This window comes from Nematolebias whitei, chromosome 9 (genome assembly GCF_014905685.2).
Source record: "Nematolebias whitei isolate Nwh7 chromosome 9, NemWhi1, whole genome shotgun sequence".
Classification (NCBI taxonomy): domain Eukaryota; kingdom Metazoa; phylum Chordata; class Actinopteri; order Cyprinodontiformes; family Rivulidae; genus Nematolebias; species Nematolebias whitei.
The window spans coordinates 26,327,914-26,346,190 of NC_056506.1; the positions used below are offsets into that span (position 1 = coordinate 26,327,914).

At 37.9% G+C, this 18,277-nt stretch overlaps 1 protein-coding gene across 1 annotated transcript in view; it reads left to right on the plus strand.

The window, feature by feature from the left end:
- The window catches only part of cdc73 (cell division cycle 73, Paf1/RNA polymerase II complex component, homolog (S. cerevisiae)), a gene marked incomplete in the record, with an annotated part of 44,897 nt that overhangs the window by 22,288 nt on the left and 4,332 nt on the right, over positions 1-18,277 (plus strand). Inside the window, 4 exon segments of the mRNA XM_037682154.1 lie at positions 4,870-4,927; positions 5,817-5,852; positions 5,992-6,079; positions 6,591-6,752. Coding sequence (XP_037538082.1) covers positions 4,870-4,927; positions 5,817-5,852; positions 5,992-6,079; positions 6,591-6,752 — 344 coding nt within the window.

Genomic DNA, 18,277 nt, shown 5'->3' on the forward strand with positions numbered 1-18,277 from the left:
GGTTTGTCTGTCTGTTACTGCTTTTTGTCTGTCTCTGTGTGTCTGTCTCTCTGTGTCTCTGTCCGTCTCTCTCGCACTCTGTCGGTTTGTCTGTCTGTGTGTTTGTCTCTTTCTATTTCTCTGTGTGTCTCTGTGTCGGTTTCTCGCTCGTTCTTTCTCTGTCTGTCTCTCTCTCTCTGTCTGTTTGTCTCTCTGTGTCTTTCTCTCTCTCGATCTGTTGTTCTGTCTCTTTTTCTGTCTCTGTCTTTCTTTCTCTCTGGCTTTTTCTGTTTTTCATTCTTTCTCTTTCACTCTTTCAGTCTTTCTTTCTTAATGTCTTACTTTCTCTCTTTCTCTGCCTATTTCACACACTCTCCCATATAATCAACCCCCTAAACCTCATGCTGGACATTAATTCATGTCGTGATTGTCTACAGTGCTTAAACATCTTTATTGTTTTAAATTTGACACAATGTCACTATGATTATTAAAAGTTTCCTGACAAGTATGGGGAGTTTGGGCTTGATACTTTACTATGGTTTTAGCACATAACACAAATTGATTCTGTAACGTATAGATCTGTCACTGAATCGGGCGTTTAAAAAAAATCTTTGTTAATGCCTTATTGGTGTTAAGTTCAAATAAAATAACAGCAACTTGTGATATTTTGGGGGTGGACAGAGACTTCATTTATACTGCTTCTGTTCCAATCACAAGGATAATCACTGCTCTGGAACTTCAAACCAAATGTGGATGGTGAAGGCTCAAAGTACTGTGAACAATGGTGATAATGGGAAGCAAAGACATAAGTGCTAGACTGTGGTATTAACTTGTTTTATGTCAAAAATAATACAATAATTTTTCAACACTACTATTGTATATATCATGCTTTCTTAAATGTGTTGCCTTATTGCATACATTGAAACTCTGATACTTGGTCCATAGGTACCGTAATTTATTGTCCCCTTTTGCTTAGTGAAATGGGGGAATTGGAAATATCCTCTGTCCGTCTGAATTTTATGAGCATAACTTGAAATGTATGTGCAGTATTCAAAAAAGTTAAATCTGGTCCTCTGAACATTCAAAAAACAAAACAAAGCAAAAAAATGTAGAAACGTTTCGTCTCTCATCCGAAAGACTTCCTCAGTCTGAGGTGCTGTATTGAGCTCAGTCTCTTAAATAGCACCTTTAATTTATTATATTTAAGAGACATTATATATTAAATATTATATTTAATTTATTATATTTAAGAGACTGAGCTCAATACAGCACCTCAGACTGAGGAAGTCTTTCGGATGAGAGACGAAACGTTTCTACATTTTTTTTTCTTTGTTTTGTTTTTTTGGTTTTTTTGAATGTCCAGAGGACCAGATTGAACTTTTTTTGGATTTTTCTACCTGGATTATTGAGCATGCATCATGATATGTGCAGTATTGACTTCCAATTTGGTATGTGGTTGCATCTGGAAGAGATTCCTTTCAATAACTAGGTTGGCATGTCAAAATCCAAGATGGGCACCACCATCACACATACACACTGCCTGGCCAAAAGAAAAGTCGCCACCAAAAAAAAAGGTCATATACTAATATTTTGTTTGACCGTCTTTAGCTTTGATTATGTCATGCATTCACTGTGGCATTGTTTCAGTAAGCTTCTGCAATGTCACAAGATCTATTTCCATTCAGTGTTGCATTAATTTTTCACAAACATCCTTCATTGATGACCAGGCACTAGGCATGATGGGTGCATCACTTCACCTGCCTCTCTTCTTACCCTGATGAGCCCATCACTCTGGAGCAGTGTCAATCTGGACTCATCAGACCACATGACCTTCTTCCATTGCTCCAGAGTCCAATTTTTATGCTCCCTAGCAAATTGAAGCCTTTGTTTCCAGTTAGCCTCACTGGTTTGTAGTTTTCTTAAGGCTACACAGCTGTTCAGTCCCAGTCTCTTGAGTTCCTTCACATTGTGTGTGTGGAAATGCTCTTACTTTCACTATTAAACACAGCCCTGAGTGCTACTGTTGTTTTTCTTCTATTTGATTTCACCAAACATTTAAGTGATCACCGATCATGATCATTCAGGATTTTTTTCTGGCCACATTTCTTCCTCGAAGACGATGGGTCCCCACTATCCTTCCAGTTTTTAATAATGTGTTGGACAGTTCTTAACATAATTTCTGTAGTTCCTACAATTTCTTTAGATGTTTTCTTTGCTTGGTGCATGACAATGATTTGACCCTTCTCAAACAGACTGACATCTTTTCCACGAACATGTCATGTGTCTTTCAACATGGTTGTTGAAGAAATGAGAAGCAGCTCATTGCACCAGTTGGGGTTAAACAACTTGTTGCCTGCTGAAAGATAATCGTCCATGCAGTAATTATCCAACAGGAGGCTCGTACCTATTTGCTTAGTTCAATCCAGGTGGCGACTTTTTTGGGGCCAGGCAGTGTATATGACTATATTTATTTATTTATTAGATTTTTTTTATTTTTTGTATTTTTCATTTTTGTATTTATTTATTTATTTTTTGTGTGAACATTGTGAGTTGGATAACTTGAGGAAAAAATATGCAACTAGCCAACTTCCTTGTTGGTTTGTGGCTGCGTCTAGGTGTAAGAAAGGTTCCTTTTGAAAAATTGGGTTGCCACGTCATAATCCAAGACGACCACCACCATATCTGGCCACCCCTATCATTTGAGGAAACTGACTCTATTATTGCACCAGGTGAAGGATAAAATTGTTCCCACCTCTCCCCAAAATGTGTTGCTCTTTGCAGCCTTGAACAAGAAATAAAAACCTTCCTCTGTTTTTATACACAGTTGTACTCACTTGAATATCTTGAACATTAAACATTAAAGTTTACTTGCATTCCCTGTTCAGTCCATAAAAACACTCATCTGGAAAACTACAAACATTCACTATTCAAATCCTTCATTTTCAAGGGACATTGTTTACGGCTCGTTTGTCATTCAATTTTTTTTTATACCCATGAAGTGTCTGTGGTTTTAGAGTTGGTTGCTTCACATTTGTAGCATTGTCTGCTGTCATGCTTTAACTTTGTGTTCTCTGGACTTAAGTGCTCAAACGTTAAGAGGCTTACTTTGATCACTTTTCTTCAACACTGTCGCAACATGATTCTGTACAGAAATGGTTGTACATAAACTGAAAACTGACCCATTGTTTTAGGGTTGTAACCTTAGAATGAGAAGACCATTTGCAGCCAATTCATTATAACACTTTTCTAGAACCAAGACTAGGAAAGCTGCATTAGAGGTTTTAAAATGGTCAGCACACGTCCTTAGACTCAAAGCTATTGTAAACAGGTGACGGGTCCTTCGACCTGTGGTTTTTGATAAGTTGAGGATGCTGACAGCTGACTGGTGTATCTTTCTGTAATCTTCTGAGCTACTTGTAACTGGCTGGTTTTACTGTTGTGTTTCTGGCAGATTGCTTCCCAGCAGATTTTTTCTAATCTGTTTATATGAATTGTTAGTTCATGCAGCCCTTCAGATTTAACCGCAGAGCAGTTACAAAGACATTTTTCTCCCCACCTGGAGTTAAGAAAATGACATCTGCACTTTCAAAGACTTTTAACTGTGCTGGTATTGGTGAACAAGTAGTAGAAATTCTTACTACTGATGCTACTGGACAGATTAAATTACTCATAAGATATTTACTCTGTTTATTTATTTTTTTTTACTAATGGAACATCCTTTGAATTATTTCTTGTGATTACCCTCTTGTGAACAGTGGAAGCTGCAGAAATGTCTTGTACAAATGCAACAAACTGCTTAAAATGTTATAAAATATCAAGTAGTAAGTTGAAGGGTGAAGCAAAAACTAATAAGCCTAACATGCACATCTGATTAAAGATTTGAAATTATTGGCAACGTTTCTAAATTAGCACTGACAAGTAGATACATTTCAGGGTTTTTTTTCCTCTGTGCCAGAGTTAACCAAGCACTTACTGTTTTAACTGTTTTTTTAATCAGAAATGTTTGCTACAAAAAAGGGCACATTAGATAATATTAATTAAGCAATATTATGATTAATGCAAATTGACCAGCGATTGCATAAACGTTTTTATTTATCACTGTCTAACATTAAATCAGACTAAATCTTTTCTGTTTTAGGTCTTTTCGAATTCTCACATTTCTTTCTATTTGCAAAATGATCAAATTATTTTTTCGTTCTTTCTTCAAAGTCACAAGTTTCCATAAATTTTCTGTGTATTTGGAGTATTGTATTTGTTTGTAGGCTGCCTTGCTCGCACACCCTCTCTACGTACTAATGTTCTCTGGAACTGAGATCAGGGCTTTGTGATGTCCACTCCAAAAGATTAACTTTGTTGTCCTTAAGCTACTTTGTAACCAACCAACCTTGCGATATGTTTAGTCATTATTCGTGTGCAGACCCGTTTGTGCCCCAGCTTCCTGGCTGATGTCTTGAGATGTTGCTTTAATATTTTCACTGGATGTTCTTTTCTCATAGTTATATTTCTGTATGGCATGCCACCGTTTGTCTGTGGACAGTTTCTTGTCCAGGCTTTAAATTGATAACCTTTTAATATAGAAATGTCAAACTGCACAGCTGGACATCTCTTGGGTCAAGAACGATCCCTTTTAATTTCAAGATTACTAGAACAAAGGTCAAGGTCACAGGTGACCCCTTTGTAAAGCCTTGTTTGTGCTCCAGCTTGACCTTGAGTAGCATAAAAGTTGTGAATCGATTCACTTAGAACTAAAGCCACAACCTGTTAAGGAATATTTTCTTTTTTGTATTATTCTTTTTATTTTTCTCTTTGAATGTCTGTTGCTTCTTGCATTTGTCAAAGATGAACTCTATAATGTTTGTGTGAATAACATGTGGATGTTTTCGTTTAAAGGAAGGGGCATCTGCTCGGAAGGCCCAGACCCCAGCGCTGCAGCCTGTCCCCCGTCCAGGTTGGTGCTTTTGTTCAGATGTTGTTTTATTTAAGGCAACTCCAAATGACGCCCATTTATAGCACCTTGCCTGGCATCAAACTGTAAGAAATACTCTGTTAAACATTTTATGAATGTAGCCAAGTTTAAAAGGATACAGTTTAAGACCTTTTATTATACATGTCCTATGAAACTTGTTGGTGGGCTGCAGCAACTCTGTGTACGGTGCCGTGGCCTTGTAGTCCTGTTCGAGTTCGAGTCAAGGTTGCATCAGGAATGACGTCTTCCCAAATCTTTTGTGCAAGTTTGCTCCCTGTGGCAGCCCCTTCAAGAGGCAGCGGCTGAAGGAAAACAACAAGAGTTTTAAAAAGTTGTTTTTCTCTAGAAACAGATGTTGCTGCCCCTCTTTGCACACAGTCTGGTTTTTATCATTTTTGAAGCACACAAATAAAACCTTGATCACATTTACATTTACTTAAGATTTACTGAAAATGTTCGTACTTGAATGCTGCAAAGGTCCCAGACTAAAGTTGCAGAAGGAGTATGGACAAGTATGGAAATTTAAAATGTTTTGGAGAAACTTTGGCCCATAAAGTAGGTCACTGTTTCTGGAAAATTCAACTCCCTACGTATGACATGTGACCAAACCAAAACAAATATGTCCTTGATGCCTCGATAGATTTGTATAACACTGTCTCAAGATGCGTCCACAGCTTTTTTTTATTTTCATGCAACTGAACAAAGAGAATCAGTCCCAGGTTTGATGATGAAAGAAAAGAAAAGCTGGAATTTACTCTTTCTTGTTTTTTTTAAACCCTCTGAGCACTTTTGTTATATGGAGGGTTTAGAATGTTATTTTTTGCTAGTTTTTGTATTAATCTGTAAACGTCTCATCTTTTTATGCTCACAGTTTCACAAGCCAGACCTCCACCGAATCAGAAGAAAGGTACACCACGTCTTACCATTTCTATAGACAGCATGCAGTACATAATGATAATGTTGTGCAATACAAACTCATAGAATGTAATTTTATAGTCTTGACTGGCTCTGCAGATGTTAATCTTTTCGTTTGTCCTTGTTTTCAGGGTCCCGTACCCCCATCATCATTATCCCCGCTGCCACTACCTCACTCATCACGATGCTCAATGCTAAGGATCTTCTACAGGATCTAAAGTAAAGAAATTATTCTTAAAAACAACATTTTATGAGCAGAAGACAGAAAATATAGATCATGAAGATCATAGAGCTTGATCAGTGGGTTCTTTTTTTTTTTTTTTTTTACTGGAGACCACATCCTTTTTTAATATTATACTTGGTTGTTATTTCAGGACTTGTTCAGTGTTATTTCTACCTTGTTGTAATTATACACAGATTCAATTCAAATCCAATTCAAAAATACTTTTTAATCCCAGAGGGAAATTAAATTAAATTAAATAAAGATCCAGTCAGTTTTCACTTCTGCATGAGTTTCTGTTGTTGTTTGTTTAAAAAAAAGGACTTTGGAAGACAAGTAAAAACAACCGTCTAAAAATTGTATCTATAATTGTAAAAACGTGGTTTTAGGTGTGGCTACAAAAGTTCTTTTTATGTGTACATTAAAACAACTTGTTCCCTTTAAAAATAACAAAGTCAGAATTAAACTTTGGGAAAATGAAAAGTCAAAACATTGTTAAAATGTCCCCAGGTTTGTCACGTCAGAAGAGAAGAAGCAGCAGGGATTCCAACGTGACAACGAGGTTCTGCTTCAGAGGCGCAAAAATCAGCTTCAGCCCGGCGGAGCAATGCTGAGCGTCACAGTTCCATATCGTGTCATTGATCAGCCGCTCAAGCTGGCTCCACAAGACTGGTGAGCTTCTATTTAAAGTATCATTAACATTTGGTTTCAAACAGAACCCTTCTGTTTTCTCCGTTTTATTTTGCTGACACCAAAGTCTGAGCCTTTTGACAAGTATGTGCAGAAAGTTTTCAGATCGACTTCACTTTTTGCTATTTTATGTTGCAGACATGGTAAATTTTTTTTATCCTTGTTAATCTAAAACTTATACTGACTAGAGCCCAACCGATATGGAAATTTTGTCCATCACCAATACTGATATTGGGCGGGGCAGGCTAGTGCCGATAATCGGTATAATGGCTGAAAGGTTTTAAGTTTTGTTCACCCCAAGAATCTAAGAAAACATCTTCTTTTAAACCTGTTTTAACACTTGAAGTCTTGAAACAGTCTTCCTAACGTGCGTTCACATTTTATATTCTCCACTATTCACCATAAAGTTATTAAGTGTATTAACATAAATATAAATTAAACAGAGAAATGCCCTTCTCTGTTCATTGTTTAAAGTCACGTATAGTGAAAATATAATTAGTATTGACTGCAGCAGTTTTTTTCTTTGCAGAGAAGTAAATATTTCAGACAAATGATGCATTTCATTGAGGACAACAAAGATAACATTTCTAACACTGATATATTTACCCCTACATTAGATTTATTGTTCTGGATAAAGTTGTACAAGGCAATAGCCTATGCTAAACTTTAGCTTGGCAACTTGAGAGGAATGTAGCTAATGACGAGCAGGTTGGAGGATTGAAGATCATTTATTATTGTTGAATATTTTACAGATCAGTTACAATAAACTTACCATGCTCTGTTCAGTAAAATACGCTACACACTATTGCTCCCTGCTTTGGCCGTGCTGTGTCAAATGTACAGCATGGCCATAACGTGAAAGTACTCAGTAGTTTGCATGTACTCTCTGCTGGATATATTGCACAAATATGCCATTTACAAGTAAGGACATGGCTCTTTCCCAGTGTTTATATTTGCACATAATGGGACAATTATTACCGATATATGTCCCCCAACTCCTTTATCAGCCTAAAATATCGTCCCGTACCAATATATCGGTTGGCTCTAATACTGACAGTGAAACCAAACTTGTGGTGTAAATATATTAAATAGAAAATTAGACAAGTATTTAACATTTAGATAAGTATTCAAATGTTTGTTTGTTTTTCGGTAGTTCTTGATATGTCACTCAGGTTCCTCTTATTTTGCTTGATCTCCACTGAGATGGGGTCCACCGGTGGTAAATAAATTTACTGCAATTGGACCTGATTTGGAAAAGGACACAGCTCTATTCAATGCCTCCAACTGACCAAGCAAAAACTAAACCGTGAAGTCAACGAAACTGCCTGCAGAGCTCAAAGACAGGATTTTTGCACAAAACTGTGAAAGGATATAAAATCATTTTTGATACAGTGAAGGTTCCTCAGAGGTCATTGGTTCCTCTGATTAATCTTCAGAGTTCTTGTATGGAGAATGGGACTTCGGTTTAGAAGGACAACCAGAACTGCAGGACTCTCCTGTTCTGGACTTTATGGGAGAGTAGCTGGTAAGGCCTTTCAGAGCAAAACACTTGAAAGTCCACTTGAAGGACTCTTGACAAGATTCTCTGGTCTGATGAGATGAAATTAGTCTTTGGTCTGAATTATAAATGCTATGTCTGAAGAAAATCGGACACTGCTCATCACCTGCCGACACCATTCCCATAGTGATTTATGGTGGTGGTAGCATAATGACATGGGGGTGCTTTTTACAGCAGGGACAGGGAGACTGGTATGGGTTGAGAAAAAGCTGAACTGAGCAAACAACAGAGATGATTTCAATGAAAACCTGTTCCACAGAGCTCAAGACCTAAGACTGGATCAAAGTTTACCTTCCAACATAATGACCCAAAGCATACAGAGAAGACACACAGGAGGGGCTGAGGGACAACTGTCAGCAAGCTATTTCATAAGACTTCACAGGCCATGCTCCCTGTGGCCATTCATAAAGAACAGACTGAGACAACCACATCCCACTCAGGTGTGAACTTTGAGAAATGAAGCAAGCAGAGCAGAACCAAAAGAGGTTTGGAACAGAACTCAGCTGAACTGAAGTGGAGCATGACACATTAACTGTGTGTCAGATGTATCCCTCATGTCATTTACTAAATTTGGTAATTAATTTACTGACTTTAGCTATCCCTTTTTAGTTTATTTTATTTATTTAGTTTTTACAAAAAACAAAGTTGCTATTCATTCTCATCAATATTCCCTCGAGAATAAATGTTTGCTGTTGTTTAATCCCACAAGATGGCAGTTAAACACTGTCCACTGTCCATCACATTACTGAGCTGCAGCACCACAGCCTTCTTTTTTTCCATGTTGGCCAGCATGGCTTTGTTACTACCTCGACTGGCAGCTCAGAAGTGCACCAGAGGTGTGCTGTCTTTGACCCGCCTCGGTTTGTCTTCTGAATGGACCAAGGCGGCCAGAGCACATCTCAGTTCCAGACTGAGACGTCTGCTGAATAAGACTAACGTCTTAGAGTGGACCAACAAGAGACATGACTTGAATCTAGGCTGAAACGATTCCTCGAATCATTCGAGGACCTCGATTACAAAAAATCCTCGAGGCTAATTTGCCTCTAAGCTTCGTTAAACTATTCAGAACACTGTGGTCTAGCCGGAAGGTTTTTGTGTTACACAACGCTAGCGCTTCCAGTAACGTGTATGTGCTAAGTTTGTAGTTATGGAGGGAATGGAGATTGCGTAGAAGAAGAGCCCCGAAAACAACAAAAACTGTCAAAAGTTAGGGAACATTTTAGGCTAAACAGAAATGACAACAGTGTAATACATCTACTGCAAAGCAGAACTGGAGTTTCCACATCAGCACGTCGTCGATGTTGCAGCGTCTGAAGAGAAAACACCTGCTGTAGCATCAAACTCATCTGCAGCTGTAACAGGTATCATGTTCTCTCTTTGCAAAATACGTTCACCTAAATGTGTGATAATCTGTCCTGTTATAGATGTAAAATGAGGCATATTTTTGCTAACGTTAAATCTACTGACTAATCATAGTGGCTTCCTGGCAGGGTCTGTATGTTGTGTGAGGAACAAAACTGTGCAGGACTTGATGCAAGTTTGTTAAAGATAAAAGCAGCAGCAGACTGACACATTTATTTATTGCTGTACTTTCATCCTGACTTAAACTAGATATTTAGGGTGAATATTTCAAGTGTAAATGTATTTAAACAAGTTAGTAGGATTTTTTTTCTTCTTGCTACTGCTGTTTATGACTGAAAACTGTGATTAATCTGCATTTATTACTAATGTCATATTTGTTTATAGCTAAGCAATCAAGACTAAATAATACAGTCTGCAGAGCTCAGTGTACAAACTCAAACTGTACATTATCTATCTTACTCAGGTTCTAACATAAAGATTCCATTCAGTTTTCCAATCCATAAAAAATTTATAGCATTTAGATTGTTATGTAATGGTTAAAAATAATTCAGTGACAGAGGGTTTTAATTAAAGCATTCTCAAACCTCACACATAAATAAAAGCATAAAATGCATAAATCAAATACAACTGACATACTAATGTTACTTTGATTGCAGCAGGTCATCAGAAAGTGTAATTACTTAACAATACTACATAATTTTATAATATCCAGTGAAGTACTCTTGAAAATGTATTAAGGAATAACAATGAACACACAAATAAAAATTTTATTCTTCTTCTTTTCAGTAAATGCAGAGTCATACGCTGGACAGCTTCATGCAAAGGGCTCCAGGATGTTGTTTGTGCAGCAGCTGAGTTCACAAACAGCATTTTAAATACGATCATCACAGACATGCAGCCGCTGTCCGTGGTGGAAGATGAAGGCTTCCAGAAGATCATCTCCACCTTCAGTCCAAATGATGTCCTTCCTTCCAGATCCTACTTTGTAAATTCCATTCAGTTTTCCAATCCATAAAAAATATTTTACAGCATTTACATTTTTATGTGATGTTTAAAAATAATTCAACTTAAGCAATAAAATATTTAAAAAAGAGGAATTAAATGGGTTGTTTATTTAACGTTTTTTGTGTATTTGTATCACTCATAAAATGAGTACGGTAGTTACTGCAGAACCCGACACATTTTGTTTTCGATTACCCAATTAATCGTCAGGATAATTTATAGATTACCCGATTACTAAAATATTTGTTTACAACAGCCCTACTTGAATCCTATCCAACATTTCTGGAGACCTGAAACTGGCTCCACCAGCAGTTCTCATCCATCTGAATTAAGCTGGAAAGAAGCTCAGCAGAACAACAGGAACTGCTGTCAAAGGTGCTTCAGTTCTGTACGAAGAAACGGACATAATTACATAAATTTATATTTTAGGTTTGTCTTCCCTAATGTATAAAATTTTATCAAGTTCTCTTAACAATTTTGAGTCAGGTCTCCTGGACAGATTCTTTTTAGTTGAGACGTTTTGTTTTGGGTTTTTTTTTTTTTTTTTTGTTTGTTTTTTATCCAAAAGACTTCTTCCGTCTGAGGAGTTGTAACAAACTCAGTCTTATTCAATTCAGTTCATTTATATAGCACCAAGTCACTGTACAGAAATATTATAGATTATTACATTGATTACATTATACATTCTAAGCAACATCTTTTCATAGTGGATCAACCAGATTTCTGGTGGCTGCTAAAACTATTTGTTCACATGTACAAGGAGGACCATCAGCCTAACAGCCGATCATTGGTGCCCTGATGGCCAGTGGCTGTTTAGTTTCCCAGATGTAAGACTGATCACCCTCCTGACGCTGAACAACATACACAATATTACTCTGTTTGTGCCGGGGGACTGCATCTTTGGGATGCTGGGTACCTTTCTAAAAAAATCGGTACCATGTCGGTACCTTCACTTCGGTGTTGGTTCCTGGACGGTTCTTTTTTCGGTACCAATTTTGTAATTACTATTAATTCTAACAAGAATAAAATTACGTTACGCATTACAGTGCAAATTGTGAGGTCAAAAGACCAGTTACAAACCAGTGACACGTCAGTGTCTAATGCTCAATGCTACACACTGAGGACCTTTTCAATTAACAGTTTTTCTTCAGAAAAATCAACATGTCTGCTTTCTCTTGACACAAACAAGCTCGCTCCTGGCTGATGGTGTCTCCAGCAGTAGAAAATGTTCACTCTGAGGCTGTAGATGATGCTTGTTACACACTCAGATACCTGGTTGTCAGTTTGACAGCACTGACATATTGTCCCTCACATCCCACCAGCAGGTCACTGGATTCACTGAGGTTAGGGTTGATGCAGACATCTGCACCTCTGTGTCTCTGCCTGAATCTTCTCTGTGGTTCTCTGGGGTTTAGGGCTCCGATCATTCTCTCTAATTGACATGTGTAGTGAACTAGATGACCTCAAATCTACCGGATGGACAGAGACTGTTATTTTCATTGATCTGAATAAGTCTGGGCCATCTGATGACTTTCTTTCTTGAATTAATCAAGCAGAAAAGACAATCCTCTATAATCATTACTGTCTTACAAATGTTTGATAATCAAATTGTGTTAGTTCACTCAATGCTTTACAGGTTGAAAAGAACTACTCATTTTTATTTTACATAAACAGTAAGTAATGATTTTTATTCCTCATTCAAAGGAGAAATCAGGTTAATAAGCATTTCTTGATTTTCTGTCTGAATGATCCAAGTCGTAAGTATGTGAAAGTTGAAGCTTCGGTCAACTAAATGTTTACTGAAGAAGAAATGTCATGTTTTACTATTTGAAAAGATTACCAAGTGTGAGACTCCACGAAGTCTGGTCGACTGCAATAATCTTTTCTGTATGTTGAAAACAATCCTTGACTTTTGATAATAACTTACGTCAAAAAAACACTCCTCTTTCTGGTCCATCCACGAATCAGAAAGCTCTGAAGTAAACTCGGAAGTAAACTCATTTAAAATGTGACAACTTCCCGGTTCTATGAGGCTGGAGAGAGTTGGAATGGAGAATGGAAAAGTTCTCATGTAGTGCTCAAGGAGTTCTGAAGAGAATTCGAGAATTCAGGATGATCCAGAGACGTTTGGAATTATAATTTCTGTTTGAACGACCCACGCACGACTCTCTAAGGATTTTAGCTGTTCTCAACGGAGACGCTGATATCAGTTGAAAAGGATTCTTACTGAGGTGATCGATCGTCAACAAGGTAACGGTTTCTTCTTCGACTAAAGTGTACCTGGGACAAGCTGAGATACCTGACGGAGCGTGCAATTTCTGGTTAAACAGATTAAATTCCCTCACATATTCCTCTGTAAGATAAATCTCAATTTCCTCTTAAACTCACCTCTCTCTCATAAATCAGTACAGATATTTTTAGAAATATCTGAAGCAAAGTCCTCAAATCACCGCCGAGTGATTTGAAGTTCATTATTTGTGAAACTGTCTGTTATTATTTTCATATTTTGCCAAATTAATGTAAATGTTTGATGTTAAACTTTGATTCTGAAAATAAATGACTCCATTCATTTGATGGGTCAAAGATAATAACGTCTCTCGTTCACATTTCTGTTAAATTCAATGCACGGCATTTACAGTCAGAAAAATGAAGAACTCGTGAAAAGTATGCATAAATATATACCACATATTTGTCATACAACAAGTGACACGTACCCACGTGACTCACTACACATGAGAACAAAAGATCAACCATAACATGGTTGTGTTATTATTACTCAAAAAACATTATCTAGGCTGAGAGATAAAAGCACAACTGGTCAACAAAATCCTTTACAGTTCAACTTACCTCCACCATGCAGCTCCACTGTAGAAAAAGCAGCAAACTTTTAACAACAAAGTTTGTGACTGTCCTGTGGCCCCCACCTCACTTTTCTTTTGTCCTCCTCACATCTGGGTCAGAACCTCCTGTGAGGAGAAGATGAACATAAACCGTGAACATTAGTGAACTGTTTAAGCAGCTGACTGGATGGATGAGCAGTTTTACAAGCTAAGATTTATGTTACTGTCAATCTTTAGTTAGCTTCTGAGTTTAGCTAGCCACGTAGATAAAATAAATTTACACACTAATATCTTAAAGTTAGCGTTACATGGATCAGAATTTATTTCACCGCGATGTACGTGTTAAGCTGCAGTTACGCTAACAAACGTAAACTCACCAGCTGAAGCACAGTCACAGAGCTGTCCTCGAAGTTCTTTGATGAAGAGTCATGAATCTGGACGTTCAGGCTCTCACAGGCTGACTTTAATGCTGAGAGGAGGAGGGGTAGGCTGCTGAAATACTCTCTCCTCGCAGAAAAACACGGAGCAACTTTCTGCTCGCGTGTTGTCGAAGCCGTTCGACAACACGTGCTGCACACGTGAACCCGTCTGTGGGCGTCACCAGCACCATAGACATACATTATACATACATTATACATAGATTAGGTACAGCAGCTCTGTACAGCTCTTGATGTAATCTGGGTGTAGTCTGTTTGTCATATGTCTGGTGTTTTGCCTGCCTGCATGCTGAAACCACGTGACACGTTACAGCCATTACCGAAACTTGACACCAAAAGAAGAGTGATGTTTCAATACATAACCGACCGGTGCAGTTCGGTCGGTGCCATAAAAGAACCTCGGTTCAGTACTCAGCCCTATATGTGAAGTAGGTTGACTGCAGGCACAGTTTCAAGAGTTGACACAGTTGTTCTGTGGAAAGCGTGGTCCTGCTGCTCAGAGTGGTGTCTGATTTTAATCTTTAACTGACCACCTCTACTGCATCATCAACAGGAATGCACGTAAAGAGTGATGTGACATCAAAAGAGACCATTGTTTCATCAGTCTCCATGATGACATCCCTCACCTTATCCACAAAGTCCATGGTGTTCTGTATGTGGTGTTCTGAGCTGCCAACTAAAGGGATGAGTACAGATGCCAGATATTTGGAAACATTGTAAGTGACAGAGTTAATCATACTGACAATTGGTCTTAAAGGTACACCTTGTCTGTGGATTTTAGGTAAACCATACAGACTAGGTGTGGCCTCCCCTGGGTACAGTCTGTGGTACAGAATATGGTCAATAGCCTTGTCCTGTTCCAAAATTTTCAATAACTCTTAACTTCTTGTTACCATTTCCTGGATCTCTTTTCAGAGGTTCATAAGTGTTTAAGTCACTCAGGAGTGTCATAAGTTTCTCATGATAGTCTTTCTGGTTCAAAATCACTGTGCACCTTCCTTTGTCTGCTGGGAGAATTATGATGTTTTTGTCCTTGCTAAGAGTGGTGAGTGCATCCCTCTCTTCTCTACTGATGTTGGAAGGTAGTGGTTTGGCATTGCTGAGGCAGCTGAAACTTTGTTTCCAAGTCGTTCTGCTTCAAACTCTGATATTTTGTTGTTGCGGATGGCAACAGGAGGTGCTGCTTATAAGACTGAGTTTGTTGCAGCACCTCAGACTGAAGAAGTCTTCTGGATAAAAGGCGAAATGTTTAAAAAAGAAGAATCCGTCCAGAGGACCTGACTCACCCTCGTTAGATTTATCTACCTGGATTATTGAGCAGCATCAGGACCGTATCAAGTCCTGTTTTCACTTCATTATGGGGGTTCTGAGTGTACATTACTGAGGGGAAAAATTAGTTGCATTAGATTGCAACACATTTTTTCTAAAAGGAGGAAGTCCCAAGACTTTCTACACTTGTTGTAACTTGTGTTATAAACAAGTTCTGTGTTTAAGTGGCCTTGTGTTTCAGCTGTAATCAAGTTGGTTCAGAAATCTGACCTTTTCAGATTAAAATATGTTACTTTTCAGTTTACTTATTTTCTCTCATCTGTATTTTTATTACACTGGTATTTTTATTACACTGAACTACTGTTAAAGGAATAAGACGACACTCTCTTGTCATGTTTGTGACATACAAAGGTTGTCAAAGCCATTCTCTTTCCTCATTTAAGTAGAAAAGTGTCCGTCATTCGTGAATGCCAACCCAAACTACACAAACCATGCAGTGCAACAAGCAGTAAATCTGTAAACTTAAAGGTCAATAATTTGAAGACCAGCACATTACATCATTTTGACAAAACATTGCGCTGCAGAAACTTTGTATAAATTTATGTTGATTTTTTTTTTAAATTATCATCATTTAGGAAAAATCAAGTTATGTGTGAACAATATTCTGTTCATCTGAGTGTTGACTTAACTGGGCAAATTGTGTTGTCCCAGTCAAAATTTTCACTCTGGTATCATTTGGGGCCATTTAAAATGTATTTTCTGTCACTGAAATTAGGTTTTTGAAGTTTTTTAATCAGTGATGCATCAGTAGTTCTGCAGTAGAGTTGCACTCGGGTCCAAATAATCTGAATCGACCCGGCCCCAGCCCGCAGCCATCATTTCTGAACCCCACCCGGTCTGACGAATTAGCAGTAATTACAGGTCTGAACCCGAAAAAAAACCCCGGATATTTTTAATTCAGCTTTGTCTGCTTATACCACCGACTATTATTAATGGTTGACGGACGCGCGCGGCTGAGGGGACAGAAGATCAGAGCTGAGGAGCCATCAAAGTGCATTAAATGCTTCCCCTGCTTTTGCCTGCATTTAACCCTGCTCTGACATGTATGTTGAATATTTTGTGATCTCACCTGTTTGGGTCATCGGCCGCGTGCGTCCGCTGAGTGCAGCAGCTGAATGAACGTCCATTTGGGCTGATGGATCGCTGGCAGTAGTCCATCTGAAGCTGAACTGAACTTTTTACCTCTTTCAACTGCCCGGTCAGTGCGCGATCAAATAGCCGCGTGCGGCAGGTGCACTATGGCAAGCCATGTTTGCATATATTGGATCGTCGGCCGCGCACGTCCCTGGCGCAATAAAAAGCCGGACCCAGCCCACACATTAAGCACGTTATTATGGCCCAGTCCGAATCCAAGTCGGGCGGGGCCGGGTTCGGGTTAGAAATGACAGCTCTACTCTGCAGCGCAAAGAAAAAATATATTTTGTTAATTTTGATCCATTTAAAAAGGCCATTGAATTTCTTCTACATTTGCATTTTCATTTACTTATTAGCTTGTTTAATAAAAATGTTATTGTGAATATTAATAAAAAGTATTTTCACAGAAAGTTCATCTCGGCTTCACAGAGTGTTGTGAGTTTTAAGTTGCTTTAAAATAAAACCACCTGTTTTGATCAGTTTCTGCCCTAATAGTTTTTAAAAAGCTTTAAAAAATATTTAAATTTGAGTAATACATGTACTGCAGTAAAGACCTTTATTTTGTTTGTATTTGCCTTGAAGGGTTATTGCACATTTTAAAGTGGTCTGCGTATCAATTCTGAATAATTAGTACTTTTTGTAGATGGGTCTTAGTGACCTCAGTTTGGAGAGTTTAATCCTGCCTGGACTAGGGCGCAACGATGAATCGTTATTGACTACAAAAAAATTGACATGGATTTTAATTGCCAGCGCATCAAATACAGTTATTAATAGACTGCTGCTGTCATAATGATCCACATGAAATGGTTTAGGTAAGCGCAATGCACAACCAGAACAGAAGGGCTTACGAGGTAAAACATGAGCTGTAGCACATAGCAGAAGGTTCACTCATAGTGAGCAGACAGATTAAAATTAGTCGATTACAAACATCATCTTTAGTTGCAGCCCTAGTCTGGACTGATGCACAAACAACTAATCCAAATGTGACTTAAGAATATTGTGGATTTCTGCCATCCTAAAACAATCCTAATTTTTTAGCAGCTCACCTGGGTTCTATTTTTATCATATTTAGAATTCTGTGATTGTTCCTGCTCATGTCCAGCAGCAATTCCCTGTTATTTCTGCTGAAATTACAGTGTAATTTGAAATTGACAGCTATGTTCAAGTTTAAATAATAGTGTTTGCATTACTTGTAGTAAAATGTAATGACTAAAGCCATTTTCAGCAGACAATCAGCTTTTAGCTGCTTTCAGACTAGCTGTAGCCACATCATATATATTTTAAGTCGAACTTTATCTAAACTAAAATTGTTCTAAAAGCTTTAGTTAAAATGTTAGTTATGCAGAAGTGTTGAACAAAAACTGTTCCTTTAATCCCAGCATTTTGTTCCATAATCTGATGCACGAGTTCAGATGGGACGTCTCTGTAGTTTTATTTTGATTGCCAATAAATGAAACGCAGACGAGGTGGTTTATGAGTGGCCAAAAAGAAAAGGCTGACAGCTGTATTACATTTATTATTTTTATTAATTTTTTGTTGTTTATCCGAAGACATCTTTAAGCATTCTGTATTGGTGTCAACATTTTCCCTAAAGAAAACTAAATGTTGGTTACACTGATCCCTTTATCACTGAGACAGAGTGAGCTGATGCCAAAGAGTGAAAACATTTAAACATAGGACAGCTACAGTTTGTTGTTACGCTGCTGATGGTGGAATGGGTCTGTCTAAAGTGAAGACATAACTCATCTAAACAGGTCTTTCTTGAAAATGAGTCCTCGTGACTCCATGACACTAACCTGTATAAATAAAAGTTGAATGAAAAATCACAGTTCTGTCTCATAAAGC